The 15,750-nt window shown below is 37.7% G+C and overlaps 2 protein-coding genes across 2 annotated transcripts; one reads left to right on the plus strand and one right to left on the minus strand.

Moving 5' to 3' along the window:
• The first annotated feature begins 2,161 nt into the window (after positions 1-2,161).
• LOC103706586 lies at positions 2,162-3,321 on the plus strand. The gene has a single exon (XM_008790735.4). It carries the CDS (start codon positions 2,283-2,285, stop codon positions 3,126-3,128), a length of 846 nt encoding a protein of 281 aa, XP_008788957.2. The 5' UTR covers positions 2,162-2,282; the 3' UTR covers positions 3,129-3,321.
• Positions 3,322-8,241: 4,920 nt separating this feature from the next.
• LOC103706587 (ferredoxin-3, chloroplastic-like) lies at positions 8,242-11,480 on the minus strand. The gene is made up of 2 exons (XM_008790736.4): positions 11,222-11,480; positions 8,242-8,927 (listed from the first exon to the last, which is right to left on the minus strand). Exons 1-2 carry the CDS (start codon positions 11,445-11,447, stop codon positions 8,455-8,457), a joined length of 699 nt encoding a protein of 232 aa, XP_008788958.2. The 5' UTR covers positions 11,448-11,480; the 3' UTR covers positions 8,242-8,454.
• Positions 11,481-15,750: the final 4,270 nt, after the last annotated feature.

Genomic DNA, 15,750 nt, shown 5'->3' on the forward strand with positions numbered 1-15,750 from the left:
AGCTCCCTATGAAACAAATTGACTACTCTACAAAATTATTAGTATCATACTCAAATATTTTGTACTCATCAAAATCAATTCATTGGATCAACAAACTGAAAATAATAAGTGTTTGTACTAGATACAGAAAAAAACCTAATGGTTAAAAAATAGGATTGTAAATACTAAATTATAATCCTAATAAGAGGCCCTTTGCCCATCAATGATCGGTAATTTTAATTTTATCTTTCAGTTATCTTCAGATCTCTTAATTTATCCCCTAGTTTGTGGTTCTTAGTATAGCACCATAGTTACCGCTCTATTTCCTCATAAATCAGCATCTCATAGTGAAAGTCTTTGAATATCAAGATAGCGGAATCCACTACCATCTATATTTTCTAGGTCGAACACTAGTGACACTCTCATACAACGATCCAAACCTGCTCTCCTTTCTAATCACATGAATAACTAATTAGCAATATATTCTTACCACATGAAGTTAAAATCATCAAGAAAATTTCTTTTACAACCCACTTACAGAGGATCATTTGGTATAGCACTTTTCATACATTGGTCAGCTCAAAGTTTGAAATGCTTATCATGTAGCATATATGATGAAGATTTACTCTACAAGTGCAGGTTCTAACTCTTGCGGGCATGACAACCCTTCATTGACTTGCTAAGGTTCATTGGGAAGTTTAAAGTATGTAACAAATAATATCTAGGATTTTAGGGGCATACATAATGATTCTACCAACGAGATACAAATTGAAGAAGAAAAGTTGACTATGGAATAAAGTAACTTTTTTATAAGTAGTTTTATTTTTAAAGCAATATCTAGGATTTGAATCTCGGACCTCTTGAAACGAAATTCATTAGAGTGAAATTCCAATCAATTGTACTAATAGTTGTTGGATTTATAAAGTAAATATTGATGGAGCTATTTTTTTGCATGATGAAATAGCTAGTGTCAGGATAATGATTAGAAATGAAAAAGGAGGGTATACAACAATTCAGCAAAACATGTTGAAGCACTAGATGCTAGAGAAAGGTTTATTTTGCACTAGATTTTGAAATTTTCGATATATATTAAAATGAGGCTCAAACAAATTACTTCTACAAAAACAAAAGATGGAATTGATTGTCTAAATGTGGGTGTGATAATCAAAGATAGTAAGGTTCCTCCCATAAGTTTCAGATAAAAAGCATCACAATCCTACTTATACTTGGATCAAAAATATTCCATAGAACATCAACAAGGTGATATGGTTAGAAAATTTTCCTTTTTAATACTGAATAAGTTTATAACAATATTATTAATTCATAAAGTAACAAAATATCATATATTAAAAAATACTTTTACAATATTTTCATCTAATTGCTCATCTTTTAATTATACATAAAAATAAAAAGTAAAAACATCTTTCCCATGTGCAGCCACTCGGTTGCATCTGCCCACCTAAATCCAGTGTCCGGATTTACTGCCCGGACGGTGCCGGTCTGCTGACGTCCTCACCCAGGGAAACTTCCCGGGTTTTGTCGGAGAGAAGTCCACACTATGACGTCACGTCTCGAACTGGTCCTCCTAGCTGGCAAGAAGGAATCTCCTAAGTCGAAACTACTAAGTAGACGTCGCCGATTCGCTAAACGGAAAGGTTCTTATCTGACGTGGCACTTCATAATTCGATCAATGTGCTCCTTGGCGGGATAATTGGGCTTGCTGAAAAAGCTTGTGTAAGTGATTGGTGCGTCAAACCATTTCTATGTTGTTTTTTTTGCTAATAAAAAGGGAAGGAGGGAGAAAGGAACAAACCCATCTCCCCGTAGCAGCCCTCACTGGGCCCCCGCCCCGTCAGGAGAATGTTCGATGCGGGCAGAAATGACTGTGTGTTGGGCATCCCGATCGGTTTTACTCATATCCTTCCCATTCGTGGGCCCAGCTCAGCTATCTCTCTGGGCTCTGGCTCGAGTCCCACGTGTAAGTACGTCACACCTGCCACCACCCTAGCTATTAGAGATATAAAAAACGTTCATGTGCCTCATGTCCAAGCAGTGGCCAAAGCCATATTTTAACCAACACTGCAGCTATTCAAATTTGAAACCATGACGATAGAAATTCCGCTCTGTACCACTAGGCTACCACCAGCTTTCTATGTTTACTTTTCGAAGCGACAGAGGCAGCCACTCCCTCTAAAGCCATACCCACACGAACTACGTAGAAAATTTCACCGGCTTCCCATTTTAACCACCTCTCGCCGTCTCAGCCCCTTCTCTTCTCATACACTCTCTTTCTCTTAACTCAGATGCCTCAGGTGGACATCGAGAACCTGGTCTGCGGCGGAGACCGGAAGGTCGCCTGCGAGACTCTGGCGGAAGCCGGCGGCGACCCGGACTTCCCAGCGGAGTCCTTCGAGGTCAGGATCGGGGACGAGATCGAGTGGGCGGACCTGAACGCCGTCTACGATCGAGAGGACTCCACCAAGGGAGGCACCAATCCCAAGTCCAACCACACCAATCCGCGGCCGCTGGCAGCTTCGAATTCCCAGCGCTTCTCCGCCAATCTCAAGGCGAAGCCCCCAATTATCGGCCTTCCGGGAAAGATCCACAACTCCGGCTACGACGGCCGGAGAGCCCACCGACCGCCGCACGTCCAGATCTTCCCCAAGAAGGCTGCAGGCGGCGGCGGCGGCGGGGAAGGAAGGAAGTCTCCGGTGCCGGAGTTGGAGCCGGGATCGCCGAAGGTGTCGTGCTTCGGTAAGGTGTCGTCGGATAGGGAGCGAAAGCGGTGTCAGAGGGAGTGCCCGGGGGCGGTGGCGGCGGAGGAGGAGAGGGAGGAAAGGGAGTGCTGGAGAGTCTTTGCGGCGATTTTCTGGCGCGGTGGGGGAGATCGGGCGGCTCCGGAGGAAGTTAAAGGGGAGGAGGAGAAGAAAGAGATCACTGTGCCGTCGAAGAATATTCCAGCGCCGGCGGGGAGAGCACCAGAATCGGCCGCGCGGGGAATAGGAGGGATGATGCGGTTCGCGTCGGGAAGGAGGGCGGCGTCGTGGGGAGCGGAGGCGGAGGTGGAAGAACACGCGGCAAGATCTGTGGCGATGGATCGAGTAGGGTCGTGGGGTCAGCAATCGGGTTCGGTGGAGGGTGGGAAGTGAAAGGGAGGACGCGAGGCTCGTGCCGTGCTATGTGGAATTTTTTGTGAAGTTAGGGTGGCACCAAAGTTTTGATATAATTAATAGATTTCTTGTACGATAATTGCATCGCTTTGGTGCGTTGGATTTAACATTTTTCTCCTTTTTTTTTTAATGAGACTTGTAATTCATACAATTCTCGTGTAAATAAAATCCATTACACAATTCTCGATCGGTGACTGGTAACCTAGTTGCCATGAACATCAGATAACACATGATCTTTCTTTTTGACTGAAAAAATAAAAAAACAAATGACTTGCTGTCAAATGTAAATCCAGTACGTTGCACAAGTTTTGAAAGTCCAAAAACCACTATTGAAGGTCAAGGATGATGATAAATAACAACATAAAGTGAGAGAAGGAAAAGCAATATGTTTAAACATCAACCATCCAAGGTGTGAGGCCCAGCCTCGTTTGGCCACCCTTTTTCTGCCTTTGATCTTCTCTTTTTCTTCTTTTTTCCGCCAATGCTTATCGTTGACATTAATTGCCGAAGCCATCAGTTGCTTCCCTACATCAGTTCTTGGTGGAAGTCGGATCTCCAGCCACCAACGAGCAAGTTGGGATCCGAGTATACCAAGCCAAGAAATTCTGTTTCTCGACCCTATTTTTAGTTTAATTTTTGAACCACCGACCGCCATCGTCGGCCGCCCCCTGCCTCATATCTCCACCTTTGGCTACCACCTCGCCAGACCACCATGACCACCGCCACCAACAACCTCCTTCTTCCTCCATTTTGCCAAAAAAAGAAAAAAGAGAAAAGGAGGAGGAGGAGGGAGAGAGATAAAGAGACATCTCTCTCTTGTTTGTCTCTTATTTTCGCTCTTCCTTTTCTCTCATCTCTCTATTTTTCTCTCTAAGAAGACCCATAGATCCTTGAACCGAGTTCCATCGACTTAATCTATGAGCCTGAGTTGATCCCTAAAAAGAGATCCTAAACTGCTCTTATGCCTGGGCCGCTTACTGGATCGATCACCCTGGTCCTGTTGAATATCCCTGAAACCCCCATTGATGAACCTTGTTGATTGATCTTGGTCTTATTGAGTCCAATTCATTGAGCGAACCATCCAGACCTAACATACTCGAAACTATCGTACACCTGTTCAAGTCTTCTAGTATTATTTTATTCAAGTCATCAATTAGAAATTAATTTTGCTGTTAATATTTTAAATAGGTTTAGCAGAGATAGATGCCTAGTGAAGTTTGACAATCTAAGACAAAAGAGGTAAATAAATCTTATACTTCTTATTTTTCAAATAATTATGTTTTTCATACATAAAATTTGCTTATAGAAATATCATACTTTTCTTAAAATTATGGATCAGTATATGTATTATGAAAATCATGTTTTATTATGAAAAATAGTTTCATAAATATTTTCATAAAAGTAGCTTTGTTTGTGAGATATGAATCCGATCATGCTATTTAGTATTTTCATCTATTTATATGTATTTTTAAGAAAAAGATATAAATTTTCTAGAGGCTTTCAGATTGCTGTGATCGCTCCTAGAAATGGGGGGCAATCGATACCTTGGAACTAGCATCTAACAAAAACGACCCTCTGCCAATGGGTTAAAGTTGATAACGAATACAAACTATGACATCTTATCGATTCTGAAGATGGCCCTGTCATGGGTTATAGTGATTATGGCACGAATATCTGTGAACAATATTTTGATCCATTACAGGATTAAATGACGTGAAAAAGGATTTACGAATTTATTTGCAATATAAAGTTGGAACTATGTTTATGAAAGATGGATGATTTGTTCATGCATAATTTGCTTTATCACTTATTTTAATATATTGCACTATAAAATGCTTATTTTGGAATATCTATTGTTGTCTTTAAATGATGCATTGACATAAAAAAACTTAGTTTTGATCTGGTAAGGTAATGAAAGGTTTACTTTCTGAGCTGTGTCACTCATATACCTATATTTTTATTTTTCTCTCTCCAAACAAATAAAGTCGATAGGAACGAAGGATGTTTCAGGCTTGGAGTTCACGCTAACAAGCTTGGCAATTTTATAGAAAAATATTAGTATTTTAAATTGACTATAAATTTGTAGTTAATGATTTTCTGAATATTGAGGATTATGAATTTAGTATTTATATTTGGATTTACATGCTCTGAACTAGTCTTGGTAGCATTTAATGGATAATGAAATTGGATTGCTATTTATTCTATTATATTTGAAATGAATTTGAAAACTAAATGTAATATTGGCTTTGTGTTAACGTGGACTGTATCCCTCGGTATAGTACTTGTTGTAAGCTTCTGAAAATTTCTTCTAGATCGCACAAAAAAATACCACAATTAATGCATCCATAAGATTTGTATAAAATAGATGTAGTTTCATCTACACTTTGATAAAATTTCACCTTTCAAATAATGAATACAGTCATTGTTGCAAACTTGCAATAAGAACATCACCCAAAATAACTTATATGTGCCTCCGATAAGAAATTTAAGGTAATTCTCATCCTTCAGATACTTTAATCATAGCAGTTAAAAGGTCTTATTGCAGTCGTCCATTATTATTCTTTTTTATATTACTTCCTCTTGACGCTCTCCCAACTACTCTTTTGGATCATCTAATCACGAGTCGAGCTTCACTTTGCATGCGGTAGGTGGGCGAGATTCTCGTGGAAAACTTTGACTTGCTTTGTTTGCCATCTTTAGCGCTAGGGTTCTCGTCCACATATTTGTCAAATTGAGTAATACCAGTAAACCAGCTGAATTAAATCATAAAGTTTCACAAACCCAATTCTAAAGACCCAATCACACACTCCATCACTAACACACCGGCCCCATTCTTATATGGCATCCACATGTGAGTGATAGGGGGACCCATTGGTGTGTGAGGTGTGGGTGCATCTTGCAGGGAATGATTCGAGCCTGAAAAGTTTGGTGAAGTGGTTCATGTTTGGTTGATGTGTCTATTTATAATCATACAACATGATCATAATCCTAAAATTGATAGAATTGAATAAAAACAAAGAGGCAAGTAATATGTAGCTATACATGGTTGTTATACAAAGAAAGATACAGGGACATTTGGGGAAGCAAACAAGGACAAGTAAGTGTAGATTCTTCTCATTACATTCCATATTGTAATATAAATATAGATATTCCATATCATAAGAATATATTTCCTAGTAATAATCCCATACCATAATAGTATTTTTCATGGTAGCCATCCCGTACTATAATGGTATCTTTCTAGCGGGGTCTAGCATTCCATAATATGAGGAAAAGTCTAATAAACTAATATTCAAAATTTAAATTCAAACACAAAATCAAATACCGTAAACAAATAATGAAAAATGGAGAGGCTAGACACTAAGCTTATAGCATCCAATTATTCCAATACCATGAAGGTACTTGGTAGGCATTCGGAAGCATCTATATATAATAGAAGGTTAATATGAACTGCGGTATCCATTTATCTTGACGGACGTGATAAAGAGATTAAAGAGCTTGTTAGGGTTGTTGAGATGCGGAATGAGTGCATATACGAGATATTTCCATACAAGCAAGAACCAAGGTTGCAAATGGATCGGATTGACCTGTGACCCAACCCAACCAACCTGCTTAGACTTGACTCGTGGGACTGGGTCAGGTTCTAAAATTGAATCCGTTTCATTTTTCGAGTCGGATCTGGATTTACTGAATTCAAATCCGACCGAATCTGACCTAACTCATTTGAATTTTGGATAATTTTAGATTTTCAATTCTACGACTTGTTTCGATCTAATCTGAATCTGTAAAATTATTTGAGCCGCAGGCCACAAGTTGTGAATCAAATAACTGTAGTTAGTCGAGAACTGCCTGGCAAAGGAACGAAGGAAAAAGTGGGAGAAATGGACGGATGTTATAGCACACCCATCAGGACCTTCTGGACTACCATACTTTGTTTTAAATGCAATTTTGTGTCCATAAAAATTATGAAATTAATACTGGGATCTTTGAGCCGCCATGATCCTTCATCTCTCTGACCCTGTGCATGTACAGATGATTCTACATCAATAGGTTGGTTGGTCATCCAACCATGCCCTAAAGATTTCTCAGCTGATATTTACGAAATTATCGTAGCAATAACCAACAGAATAAAAACAAGATTAAACATCTTTTTCTATTGCATTTTCCTAATAATTAGACATCAGAAAGCCATAATGAGAATCAATTGACAACAAGATGAAGCTTGAAAGAATCTCACCCAATATATTGTGTTTTAATAGTTGAGTAGTTTATATTAGCCAAGGGACCAAGAGTCGATACTCTATGCTCAGTTCTACCAATGGAGATCAAAATCATCCTCAAGATAAGATTATTATTATTATTTATTTATTTTGCATATTCTTCCAATAAATGCTCCATTATGTTATACGTGTGAATGCCATGTTGTACTAACAATGACTGCTTTCAATGTTGCACCAAACAAGACCGTTCTCTGACCCTTACTTAGTTACTTGTTGAGCTTACCTTTTGGGCCTCTTTGATCACCGAATGTGCTCAACGGAAAAACAAAAACAAAAAAAAAGCCTCTTTTTTTGATTGAAATTTAAAAAAAAATATAAAAAGTAACATTTTCATAAAAATAAAATTCCGATGCCTTATGAGAAAAACAAATCTATAGAGCAATAAAAAAAGCTATATTCCCACTGATTGAAAATTAAGTTTTTTTTTTCTAAAAATATCCTTAAGTAATCAACGTCCATGTATAAATTTTTTTTATTAATAAGAGTATAATAGATATTTCATACCACCCTAGAATGTGTCACTTTTTTATGATCGACCAATTATGCTAAAACTATTTTTTCAGACATTATATTCTCAAAAATCATCTTTTTTTTAAAAAAAATATTTTAGCAAGAAAAATTTATTTCTTCAAACCGTTTTAGTAGCGGGAGACTCCAGGTGGTCCTGCGCCTTGGCTTGGGGAATGATGCTGATGGCGCACGGAATCCACATTTAGGAGCGGCAGAGAACCGGCTTGGAGTGTTCTGTTGATAAGATAGACAAATTTCCATTATATAGATGTCACACAGTCATAGACAATACTTGGACCTGATTTACTAAGGTGTTATCATATACTTGAAATACTCCACAATAACCACATTCATATCAGTTTGAGAAAAAGGTTTGATATTGGCAATGAAATTCTAAACAGCTAACAGCACTGCAACTGAGATAAAGAAATTCCAAGAACCTTTTTCAGTGACAACAGAAGCATCCGGTTGGTCCTGATACATTTCAAACATTACCCCAAGCATATTTGTAGCAATCAATAAAGCTCACTTTCCTTATGAGTGTGAATAACACAGTCTTCCTTTGGGTAGGAGATGCATGTCAGGACATACCCCTTTTCCATTTGTGCTTCATCAAGGAAGGATCCATCGGACTGGTCGACTTTACCGGACGCCAGGCGTCCGGCACAAGTGGAGCATGCCCCAGCCCTGCATGAGTAAGGCAGCTCCACTCCTGCGGTCTCAGCGGCATCCAGAATGTAAGTGTCATCTGGAGCTTCAATTTCGTGCTCCTGACCCTCTGGCCCAATGAGCTTCACCTTGTAGACAGCCATGGCAGATGCCCTGAAGCAGTTAGATACTTTCAGACTGGAAGCTTTTGAGATGCTACTTATGGAGCTCAGGGACAAAGGGCTCTTCATCAGCATGGCAGGGCCCTGGCTTCTGATGCTGCTTGTGGCCATGCAGGCAGTAGGGATGGTAACAGCTGACATTATGCCACCTGAAGATTCTGAAAAACAAAAGGGACAATAATTATCTAACCATTTCATACATGAAGTCTATCTGATAACACAGTTAATAATCTGATCTGGGATTAGTGGGATGCAACTTGTGCACAAGGACTCGATTTAGCACTAATTTTAAGGACATGCTGAATGCAACAGATGATCTTAAAAGTTCTTAGAAACAGTGTTAGATTTGAATTTCTATGTAATTCCACCAAATTCAGCATATCTCATGCATGAGTATAGAAGATATTTGAAAATGAAAGACTTTGAATAACATAATAAAGGATATAGATTGATGGACTTAACACAACATGCAATCTTAAAACATAAAAAAATATTGTATGTCCAATTATAGCTAAGAATCTAGCAGAAAAGACTCAAGCATAAAATGAACTAGCAACTATGTTATGTTGAACACAACAATCATGGGGCTGCCAAGGGCTAAGAAATTAAAGCATTCTTGACAGGAGATTTTGAGGATAGATTATTATCTGTACATTTTTAGGAACAATAAGCTAAGACTCCACCATGTCAGGATGATTTTGACTCTGAAACCCCCAGAGTAAACAATATTCATTCCGAAATTAGCTGGAAAGATTTTCTAACTTTCCATTACATTGGAAGTAATGCTACTTGAATTGGCAAATGAGAGACAAGATCATATCATGGTAATTGCATCAACCTTGAGTCCTGATAAAAGCCAATATATGCCAAGAGACTAATATATGCCACATGAATGTCATAGAGAATCAAAATAGAGGTCAACATTTTGCTCTCATGAGATGGCATATTCACTCTCTGGAGCTTTATGAGAAAGGCAAGCATGTATCTCCTTACCCTTCACTCGAAGCTCCATTATCGGAGGGGAAAAACAGAGTATGACCCTTGATTCTAGGCCTCTGGCCAAAGGGTGGGATAAGATGCTGTTTTTAGGGCCTCACAAATAAATATCATGAATAATTGTGACAAAATTCCACAGGAAAGCTATCGATATAAAATACGTAAAGCTTATTTTAAAAAAATAGAAGGCTTACAAAACTAAAGGGACAAAAAAATTTTGTCACATGAATTGTCATACTCCAAGCTCAATCCTTAACCATTTCTACTATATAAAACATCATAAGTGTCAAACTAGAACGAACTTTGAGATATGGACAATTCAAGGGTAAAGTATTTTAGAGACTAATCTGGTCTCAACATCATCAGTGTCCTCACCATTGTACTCAAGTCCATCTAGGAATTGCAAAAAAAATTAGCATACCCTTCTCATGTCGTATCCAAGTAAGATGAAACTAATCCCTGAGTACCATAATCAAAAGTTTCATCTTCCTTTTACTACTATTACAAATAGCCTTAGCCAATGTCCAATTCAAAAAATTGTCTCAAGTCAGATACTACCACCAAACCAAAAAAAAAAAAAAAAATGGTTCCACAATCATCTTTTTTCCCTATATTATAATCTAATTAAACTCATCAGGGCAACTAGGTTGAAAAGGAAGACCAATATAACAATCTATGACGCGACAACTCCAAATCATCAACATCATAAATTTTCGCATATGAAAATCGCAAGACTCTATGCATACATAGATATATATATATACACATACATATACACATACATAGACATATATACATACATATACACATACATATATACATACATACATATACAAATACATACATATACGCATACATACATATACGCATACATACATATCCATACATACATACATACACACACACACATACATACATACATACATATACATACATACATATACATATATATATACATAGATATATATATATACACACGCGCGCGCGTAGAAACACACATATGTATATATATGTATGTATGAATATGTGAATATAGGTATATGTACATATATGTACATGTACACACATACACACATACATACATCCATCCTTAGCGATGTTAGTATAATCGAACACCAAAAAAAAAATCATGAGATGGTTAGTTTAAAACTGAATTTTGAATTTCAACAGCCAATACTGCACAGCTTAAAAACACCGCCAAGATGTTAATATATTCATCAAACCAGAGTGTCCAAGCGACAAGCAAAATCACTTTTTTATATAAAAAATTGATCACAAGGAAAAAGAATAGAAATCCAAGATATTCTAGAATACCAAAACCTAAACAGTAAGGAAAAGCGGATCGAGAAAAGGAACATGAAGAATTCGACCCACGAAAAGAGGGGGAATCGATCATCTTTATCCAATAAAAAAGAAATCTAGAAGAGAAAGGATCTGGAAAGGAAGAAATCTTCACCTCGATCGGAAGATGGCGGGTGTGGGGAGAAATCTTGGGGGAGAGAGGAGGGCGGAGATTGAAGGGGGGAACAAGAGGCGACAGTGGAGCGTGCCCTAATCCCAAAGCGGCGCGGTTGGGGACGGTCGGATGGGGGCCCACGTCCTCCCCACCTCCGGCGGCTATTTATTGGACAAGATACCGGCGTGGGAATTGAGACGTTGGAGAAAGAGGAATTTGGAACCATCGAGATGGTAGCACGAGTAATCCAAGTTCGTAATATACGGGCATCAATTTAATATAAAAATCGAATGCCCTCCGTCCGTTTTATCGGTTGAAAATACTACCAATCCTCTGATACCGAGATGATACTAGAGTGACCTATTTCCATGAAGGTTAACCCATGCTGATGAAATGGTTTTTTAACTGCGTCGAGCATTCTCTGATGGAAGAAGGATCCAATGGAACTGCTTTGCAGATGGGGTTAATTCCCACTCCCTCCTCTTTTTGCTTAAGCACAAAAAAAAAAAAAAGGGATTTGGAAAGATACCGCCGAGGGCCAAGTCCCCAGACCAATACAAAACGGTTGGCAGCTTAATTTAAACTTTTAAAAAATCCTATGTATTTATATTTAAAAAAAATCACCAAAGCTTATAAAACTATAGATTTAGGTAAAAAGATTTTTTTTTGTGTGTGTGTGTTTTAGATTGGATAGAAGACCTTTAATTGCATGCTACAAAAGACAGTTATAAGGCTACTTTACTAAAATTTTAAATAAAAGGATGGAGATGAATTCATTTTTAATTAATTTTTAAAAAAATATGCAAGAAGAGTATAGTCATTTTTATTTATAGATTTGATTTTTTTTAAAAAAAATTACACATCTAGTACAAATTTTTGAAACTCCTACAAAATTATCCCTTCTCCTTTCCAGCTAGCTCCTCCACTCACAATGTGGGTACAAGTTGCACAAATTATGAATAGAATTTGAAAAAATTGTAAATAGCTGACTTTAGAATATAGTTAGTATAATTGAAGCCTAATAAATCATATGAAAGTTTGTTATTTTATACTTTCTAGTTTATTTTTTAAAATAATTTATAGTATTATTTATTTATTATGGATGCTTATTGTTACTAAAAATTTATAATGTATTTTAAACTCAATTTTTTTTATATACAAATCCTATTTAAAACTTGTTTAAATTGTATTAAAAACTTGTGCACCAACATGACACGATAAAAAAAGAAATCAACCTTGGAAGGTCCAGAGGCACCCTTCCATAATACTTCACTGAACTATAACAGTGGTCTATGTTGTATAACATTTTACTAGAATTTGCACCGAGTTGTCGATAGCTTATTGAGAATATAGTTAGTACAATAGAAAACTTACATAGAACTTGTGCAAGTTTGCCAATATATTAGCTTTATATTCTAGTTGTTTATTGTGCTCTAACAAGTTCTGATATAGATTAATTTACCTATATATTTGTTATTGATTAATTTTATAGACAAGTTAGCATGTAACGTTTGTCTTTATAATCCATCCTTTTAAATTCTATGTAAACCTTGTTCAAAACTTGTGTAAAAGGTATTGACAACTTGATGTAAAATCTCAATATGCCAACATCGAAGGCAAAGAAATCTAACTCGAGAAGAATGTCTAGAGTTTGTCCAAATTTAAAAAAATGGTATGGAAACTATAAAAAATAAAACAATACTAAATATTACAAGTGTATTTTTCTTGTAAAATACTTAAGTTTTAAAGTGATAGCATGATTTAAAAGAAGAATGTCGCAAACTTATAATGTGACACCTTGGTAAAGCCTAAGCGCAACTTACTTCTTGACAAAAATAATAGATATTTAAATCATAATTTTACTTTTTAGAAAAATAAATATAAATTAGTTATAATAAAATTTTTACAAATGTGATATTAAAAAATGGTTTCTATATGACATTTTTATTATTCATTCTTAAAATAGAATTATTTCTTTAACATTTCTTATATGCTAGTTTCAAGGTATTTTCATTCCATAGATAGTCAATAACCTAACAATTTAATGAATAACCTTTTTTTTTTTTTTACTTTCTTATCATTCTGATTAATAATTACAATAATTCTATGTTAGCCTTAAAAAAATATCATCAAAATTTTTTAGTTAGCAAATAGTAGCTCAGATATATTGTGGTGGAAAATATCAACTTTGAAGGGGTCTATTATCAGGAGATCTCGATACCATTGAAACCTTAATCCAAGTTTTAGAGTATTAATTTGCATTATATAAAAATAAAATGATAAATGATGTTATCAAAATAGACTCTAACAACTATTATATTATTTCTATAACTGCAATAAATCACTATTATTTAAATATGTATTATGTATTGTTACCGCTAGATCCTGAAATACTGATTTGGATTGCCTTCATGGACCTACGAGACAACAAACAATGGATGAAGGCTTATTGAATTGGCTCCGATTTGACCCTCCAATATATAAGTTAGTATTAGGAATCTAGGTTTGGTCTGTCAGTGGCATGGTTATCACTGCATCCAGTCCACGGCTAAAGCAGAGGAAATAACAACTAGAGAAGAAAAACAAGATTTTTTATTATAATAATTAATAAATAAGGAAAATGGGAAGAAAATGAAGAAATTAAAGGAGGAGGGAGAAGAAAAAAATTGGGAGAAGAGAGGGAAGAGGAAAAAGAAGAGAGACCAGGGGGATGGCAACCAGTTGTGATGGTGGCGGAGGGATTGGTAGTGAAGGCGATGCTCAATGGTAGCCGCCGGCGACTAGCGAAGATGGAATGACCAAGAAGAGCATCTCGGTTTGGCCCAATATAGAGGAGTAGGATTGGGTTTAGAACTACCTAAAGATGATGAGAAGAGGGAGAGGGAGGCCAGGGTGGCATGGGTCACAGACATAGTGGCTACGGCTCGTCCTGTGCAATGGTGCTTCGAGCGCGTGCATAGAAAATAGGGCATGGGAGAAGAAAAAAGGATAGCGTCCCTAGCCACGATGGTTGCAACTTCTCTAACTAAAAGGGCCATAGATAGATAGAGAGAGAGAGAGAGCTTATAGACGAGTGTCATGGTGGTGGATCTCGGCCAACAGTGATGCATTCCGATAAGACAATATATCTCAGAACAAGGGAGGCCGAGCAACCAGAATCTAAAGAGAGGAAGGAGGGGGGTTGGTCAGTGGCGGTCGACTATGGTGGCACGACAGCTGTCAGAGATGAGAAAAGAAAATGAAGATCAGTGGTGGTTCATCCGGATGGAAAGAAGGGATTAAATAGAGCGATCGAGAAAAGGGAGGGTGGAAGATAAAGTCGGCGGTTCCAAGGATTGTGTCGGCCTTTCGACGATTAGGGGTGGCTCAAACGACTGTCAGCCATTCATATCGGCCATGCCTTGCACCAGAGGTGGATGCTCGAACAGGGGTCGTGATTTTTCTATTCCGATCATCTTTTTTTTCTTTAAAGTTTAGATTGAAATCGGTTGGGCCTGCCAACTTCAGTCCAATATGGGCCTAATTTGGGCCGGTTATCACATGCCCTTCACTATGCCTACCGGAATCACAACTAAAATACTTACCGGAGAAAAGGTATGAAGCCCCAAGTCCTTTTCAATATTCTTTTCCTAATTTTTTCCTTATTTGTTGAGTGATTTCCGGCCAGACTCCATCAAGATATCGTCCAAAAAAACAACATGGAACCACTCCCCTATTTTCTACTTGTCTTCCTTCATTTCTCTCCTTCCGTCCATCATTGTCGTCGCTACTTGCAACTGGAGCCCTATGATGATGCTCCGTGATCGGACACCAAGGTTCAATCGCCGGCAAGCATGTTAGAAGCATTGTTTCACGAGCTATGAACCCAAGTTTCATCAACCTCTTTTCTTTTTGGTTTCTCTGCTACCAACCACCTGTTGTTGATGGTTGTCACCATTCATAGTGGCCCTCTATCGTCGACCCTCTAGATATTGCCCATCACCACCATGGCCACCCGTTCATAGTCCTTCTTCCTCCTCTTCTTAATCTTTCTCTCTTTTGTTTTATCCCTCTTTCTCTATGATTTTCATTTAAAAAATATGATTTGGCCCTCTTTGTTCAATCTTCTGCTATCAGTCGCTGGCATGATTTCGTTATCTATGGTGGTCGTCGATCCTTGCCTCCGGCCACTATTGCTCCGACACCTAAAATGCTCTCTCTATAGCCTATTTCTCTTTTTTGTTTTATCTTTCTCTCTCGTCTCTCTTCCTTTCTCTCTTAGATGGCAGGTGACCCTAGAGGGTCCCTCTCTTGCAACTCGCATTGTTCTCAATAAAGGGGCCCTGACTTATGGTTATCGGATAGTGTACCAGCCCCCACATTGGCCTATATTAGATCCTATTAGAATTGGTCATCCTCGATTGCACTAATCAACCTGTATCCCACCTTGACCCCACATTACCCGGATTGAACGGTTCGGGTCATCGGGCTCTGCCACTTGACTAGCCTATCCTTGTTCTATCTTGATTCAAGTATGAAGTCACACCTTA

The sequence above is a fragment of the Phoenix dactylifera genome, unplaced genomic scaffold (assembly GCF_009389715.1).
Source record: "Phoenix dactylifera cultivar Barhee BC4 unplaced genomic scaffold, palm_55x_up_171113_PBpolish2nd_filt_p 000275F, whole genome shotgun sequence".
NCBI lineage: Eukaryota > Viridiplantae > Streptophyta > Magnoliopsida > Arecales > Arecaceae > Phoenix > Phoenix dactylifera.

Bases quoted from the DNA above. Each gene is read 5' to 3' on its own strand.
- LOC103706587 (XM_008790736.4), bottom strand. From the start codon at position 11,447: ATGGTTCCAAATTCCTCTTTCTCCAACGTCTCAATTCCCACGCCGGTA. The intron at 8,928-11,221 runs GTGAAGATTTCT...TTTGTTTTTCAG, and splicing joins CCCGCCATCTTCCGATCGAG to AATCTTCAGGTGGCATAATG.
- LOC103706586 (XM_008790735.4), top strand. From the start codon at position 2,283: ATGCCTCAGGTGGACATCGAGAACCTGGTCTGCGGCGGAGACCGGAAG.